Source organism: Papaver somniferum, chromosome 6 (assembly GCF_003573695.1).
Source record: "Papaver somniferum cultivar HN1 chromosome 6, ASM357369v1, whole genome shotgun sequence".
Classification (NCBI taxonomy): Eukaryota; Viridiplantae; Streptophyta; class Magnoliopsida; order Ranunculales; family Papaveraceae; genus Papaver; species Papaver somniferum.
The window spans coordinates 50723775-50729109 of NC_039363.1; the positions used below are offsets into that span (position 1 = coordinate 50723775).

At 37.0% G+C, this 5335-nt stretch overlaps 1 protein-coding gene across 1 annotated transcript; it reads left to right on the forward strand.

The window, feature by feature from the left end:
- The first annotated feature begins 239 nt into the window (after positions 1 to 239).
- Positions 240 to 4489, forward strand: LOC113287528 (beta-1,3-galactosyltransferase 7-like). The gene is made up of 11 exons (XM_026536308.1): positions 240 to 626; positions 927 to 1023; positions 1305 to 1363; positions 1478 to 1689; positions 1902 to 1965; positions 2263 to 2335; positions 2616 to 2736; positions 2907 to 2994; positions 3253 to 3378; positions 3605 to 3714; positions 3858 to 4489. The coding sequence occupies exons 1-11, from the start codon at positions 532 to 534 to the stop codon at positions 4004 to 4006; spliced, it is 1194 nt and encodes a 397-aa protein (XP_026392093.1). The 5' UTR covers positions 240 to 531; the 3' UTR covers positions 4007 to 4489.
- The last annotated feature ends 846 nt before the right edge of the window (positions 4490 to 5335 follow it).

A 5335-nucleotide genomic window follows, 5' to 3' on the forward strand; every position in this document is an offset into this window, starting at 1 on the left:
TATTTTCTCCACAACGCATCACAAAGGTGTTTCAGCCTGCATCTACTATGGACTCTAAGGATTCATCATTTTCAGATATAAGGCTTAGATGGATGTCATGTCTTGCAAAGGGAACGTTTAGGTAGATGTCATGCCATGGCATGAGGAAACATAATGGGGGTATGTAGCAGCTTCGTGCTTAGGTCAATGATTGAGTCGGAAAATCAGCAGAAAATGAACACTTGACTCAGCGAGAGAGCTAGCAGAAAACCAAAAAATAAATCTGCCCCAATTTCTCTTACTGTTACGCTTTGGTTAAAGAGTAAAGACTCAGAACTTTGACATCTCAAACACGCATTTGGAAACAACAAAAATACTATCGAAGACAATTCCTGTCTCCCCACTCAGTTTCCACATTCTTTCGTTCTTCCGTCCTTCCTCTCTCTCTTGATTCCAACATTCAAATTTTAAATCTCTCTTTTTATCTCTCGATTGTTTTGCAAATACTGAGAAACAGAAAATCAATCTTCAGGGGAAAAGATTGGTAGGTAAATGAAGAGCAGAACGACACCTGAGAAGGTTTCAGCTAAATGGATTCTTATTCTTTGCATTTGTAGCTTTTCTGTTGGTATGCTTTTCACAAACAGGTATATCCTTTCTTTCCTTCTCTCTGTCCATCTTATTATAGTAACAAGACGCTTCATTGAATTCCACTTTTTCTAAACTGATTTTGTTGTCTTAGAAATTCATTTAGGGTAATCTAACATGGGGTTTCACATTTTTATCCTTAACTACTGCTAGTTTAAGAATCTGGGTTAGGATGTTTTCTAGAAAAGTCTGTAAATTTGGTTAAAATTGCGTCTAAATCGTGGGTTCCAACAATTTGAGGGATCTTGGGCATGCGATTTTTTTGTTTCTTGATGAAAGGTGGTGATGAAAAATTTCAGGTTATGGGCTAGTCCTGAATCTAGTGGTCAGATCATCTCCAAACGAAGGCAAGAACAAGAGTTGCAAGTGCTAACCGAAGATTGTACAAAGAAACAAGTGAGTGTTAGCATATTTGGTTTACTTGATACATTTATTTACTCTGATCAATGCAGAATTATTTATTTATAAGCCCCTAAGGCAACACAGATTGTCCAACCATGAGTCAAAAGACTAATCAAGGTGTTATGTGGAACTCCATCTTTTTCAACCAAAATAAGAAAAGAAAGCACAATCAGTTCCACACGAACACTCTTATAAAACCATTTACAGTAAACTCACCATGCCCTCGGAAACAAGAATAAACTTGACTTACTTAAATGTTGCTGTTAACTTGATAGAAAGGTGAAGAAAACAAGGATGTAACGGGGGAGGTTCTTAAGACCCACAAAGCAATTCAGTGAGTATGCAATTGCCTTACTTTGTGTAATATTAAGTTAGTTCGTGTTGGTTAATGATAATTTTATTAGTATATCCTGGATGCCCGTAAACACAATTCCTTGTGAAATGTCAGATCTTTAGACAAGACAATTTCAACGCTTCAAATGGAGTTGGCTGCGACTAGAAGTTCTCAGGAGATGGGGAGTGTCAATGGCTCGTCAGGCACCTCCACATCTTATCATGGTGGACCACCAAGGAAAAAGGCATTTGTGGTTATAGGAATAAATACTGCGTTTAGTAGCAGAAAGAGGCGTGATTCTGTCAGAGAGACATGGATGCCACAAGGTTTTACTCAATCCCATTTTACGGTATTTTTGTGTTCAGTATCAGTTTGGGGAAAGAAAAAGTTTATTAATATGTTGTCCAAATTGCAGCCTGCCTATTTAGTAACACTAGTTGCCTCACTTTGTTGGATCATAAGCATTCATAGCTCATTAATTTTTTCTTGGAATTGTTTGGTAACTTATGTTTCGATTTTTCTTTTTGTGTTTCATTAGGAGAAAAGCTTGTTAAACTAGAGCGTGAGAAGGGAATTGTCATACGCTTCATGATTGGACATAGGTAAGGCACTTCGTTGATCATGAATTATCTTATTTTACCTTTCCGTGTACTTTAATAACGAAGAAGCAGGCATGCCCACTTGCCAAGTTAATGACTGGATATCGACATAGTTCTCTTACCTAGTCGCATCCTCTTTCATCTGCCACGCATTCGTTTTATTCTTCATTTGAATGAAAATCTTCTATCATTGTTAGACATGCAAGCACGATTATAGAAACTTTGGTTTGCAAGGATCTATCCAGTTTAACATCTGATGAATGTAAACTAAAATGTAAACCTCTGAATTGCTTGAAACAGTGCCACATCCAACAGCATTTTAGATCGGGCCATTGATTCAGAGGATGCTCAGCATAATGACTTCATCAGGCTGGTAATTATCCAAGACACTGTTTTAACCGGAAAAGTTGGTATGTCAAAATTACAAGAACTCCATCCACTGGGAACTGTATAGGAGTTGGTTCCACTTAAAGGCAGGTTCCATGGCTCTCCATATGATGATTGGTGGATGGATGTTATGACAGTTTTTGACAGACACTTTATTGTGATACCTCCAGCATTGCTGGCAAAAGATAATTTCTTTTTGTGTTTGAACGGAAATAGGACAAGGCATAAAACTTGATGTGGGGACCTTTTTTTTTTTTCTTTTCTAGAAACATGTTGAAGGGTACCATGAGTTATCTGCAAAAACAAAGATTTTTTTTTCTACTGCTGTTGCAACATGGGACGCTGAATATTATGTAAAGGTGGATGATGATGTCCATGTCAATTTGGGTAATGTCATGCATCTATAACTCTCTTTATTTTTTCTTTGTTAACTTATTTGTTAATTGTTATCTTCGATATCCATATTTTCGAGTATCCACTCTCATACTTTTCTTTGTTTTCAGTAAGCCTAAAAGATTCTGCGTTTTCTTATTTCTTTATGCTGTTTGGAACTGCAGGTATGCTAGCTGCTACTCTAGCTCGTCATCGTTCGAAGCCTCGAGTCTACATGGGATGTATGAAATCTGGACCTGTTCTTTATCAAAAGTAATCTTCCTTATCTGTTAAATATATTTTATAGGGAGCATGTTCATGCTTTATACCATCACATTTGAATGTCTGATATGTAAAAATGATGTAGTAGTGATGAGTTATGAACATGTTTAGCTATATACAGTTTTTCATTTCTAATTTTACGTAAAGGGAGTTTCAGAATTGCAAATATAGCTGTTCTTCGGTCTTATTTGTCACTAAAGTTTTTCTTTTTCTTATATTTTGTATACATATATACTTTGTCAACTGTAGGAATGTAAAGTACCATGAACCTGAGCACTGGAAATTTGGAGAAGAAGGAAACAAGTACTTCAGGCATGCAACTGGGCAGATTTACGTTCTCTCAAAGGACCTTGCTACATACATCTCCATCAATCAGTAAGAATTTATGTAATAGTTGCTTCAATTGTTCAGTACAAGTCATATTTTGTTGGTAAAGCATTCACTCATTGTTTGTTTAGATTGCCAAACAAACCTAGAAATCCCAGTGGACAGCAATGGGTCATTAAAGTACAGTTGTATACCGTGGCAAGAATTAGATGCAATTTTATGTTAGTCTGTCTTCACACTAGTTGATGTGGAAATCTTAAAATGCTGATTGCAGGGCGATATTGCACAAGTATGCCAACGAAGATGTTTCACTCGGTTCCTGGTTTATTGGACTGGAAGTTGAGCATATTGATGAGCGCAACATGTGTTGCGGAACCCCACCAGGCATGCATCATCTCTCTCTCTCTCTCCCTCTCTCTCTCTCACACACACTCTCTCTCTCTCTCTCTCTCTCTCTCTCTCTCTCTCTCTCTCTCTCTCTACCTCTCCCTCTCACCCCTAATGTTTCTTTGTTACATGCTCTATAGATTGCGAGTGGAAGGCAGAAGCAGGGAATGTATGCATAGCATCATTTGATTGGAGCTGCAGTGGGATTTGCAAATCAGTTGAAAGGATTAAGGACGTTCATGCTAGATGTGGCGAAGGGGAGGCTGCTGTTTGGAATGCTCTCTTCTAAATCCATTTTGAAACTATGGGAAGTCGTCGATGGAATAATTCTAGTAAGAAAAAACTCTTTCATTGAGCTTCTTCAAGTGGCAGTTGTCTGAAGATTGAGATATGGGAAATGAAAGGTATAGCACTTTGACTCTTAGTACTGCCAGGAAAAAAGCAATGCCAGTTTCGCTGAAAGCCGTAAGGTGGAAATTGGTAAACATGCACGTCGAGATGGTTAAAGCCATGAAATGATTTTCTAAAAATTGGGGAATATGCCCTCGTAATACACCCTGGATTGGGGAAAACTGAGGCATATATGTATACTTTTACAGAACTATACACTAGGATTTTAGCGAGAAGAGGTTAGCTGCTAGTTTTACTGGATATTTTATATTCTTTCTTTTCATTTTTCTCCATCCTCATTTTTGCTTCTTCCAACTGTATCTTGATAGCTTTTATAAGAATATTGGAACCAAATGCAATAAAAGAACACCTTTACTAGCCAGTGGTTCATTTCTGCAAAGTCTTTCACTTTTTGTTCCTCTTGATTGCAGATTTCAATTACTGTTTTATTTTCTCTAATTTTTTTCCGTAAGATCTGAAGAGTTGATTTTTTTCTCGGGGTTGTGGCCTGAGGTATTGACATCCCTTAACAGACTGTTTAACCCCTGAATCCGGGAAGGAAATTACTTAGAATTTAAAGAGCGGGTATCTAGAAAAAGTGCAGATGTAATGTAGCTTGGCATTCTAATCCATTGTTGTTTATAGATTCTGCTTTTTCTTGATTTCTTTGCCAAGATTTAGCAACTTCATTACATTTTCTGTTCTTAAACAAAATATCAAAACACTATCACAAGATTTAAGAATTTTCATCGCTTCACAATTTGTAATCCGATTCCTTGATTGTATGTTATTATGTTATTTGCATTGTCCTGACTCCTGAGCAAAAACTACTATTCTCTGGGTAGTTTCCTTATATCCAAAATGTTCATACTTTTGGCCCATTTGCATTGTCCTGACTCCTGAGCAAAAACAAAATTATTTGCTTCTTCAGTTGAGACTGCAGATACAAATAGAGTAGATTTTAGCGGGTAATCCTTCCAAATCTGAATCTTACTGGTCCCTAGTTTTAACACCCTGCAAATTTATCTTTATACAACAATAAATATATTCTTACTTTTTAATAACCTTATCCATTTAATTACCTTAATACCTTCATCCATATAATATTTTTTCTTATTTCAAAATTGAACAAATTTCTTCCTCAACCACTTCACCACCACCACCAACATTCAACTACCATTCCACCACCACCGTTCAACGACCACCACCTACCAACCACCACCACCAC

What these genes read in the sequence shown, in the direction of transcription:
- LOC113287528 (XM_026536308.1), top strand. Translation starts at nt 532, where the DNA reads ATGAAGAGCAGAACGACACCTGAGAAGGTTTCAGCTAAATGGATTCTT. An exon ending in CGCTTCATGATTGGACATAG is followed by an intron (nt 1,966 to 2,262) that starts GTAAGGCACTTC and finishes TGCTTGAAACAG; the next exon opens with TGCCACATCCAACAGCATTT. An exon ending in GTGTTGCGGAACCCCACCAG is followed by an intron (nt 3,715 to 3,857) that starts GCATGCATCATC and finishes CATGCTCTATAG; the next exon opens with ATTGCGAGTGGAAGGCAGAA.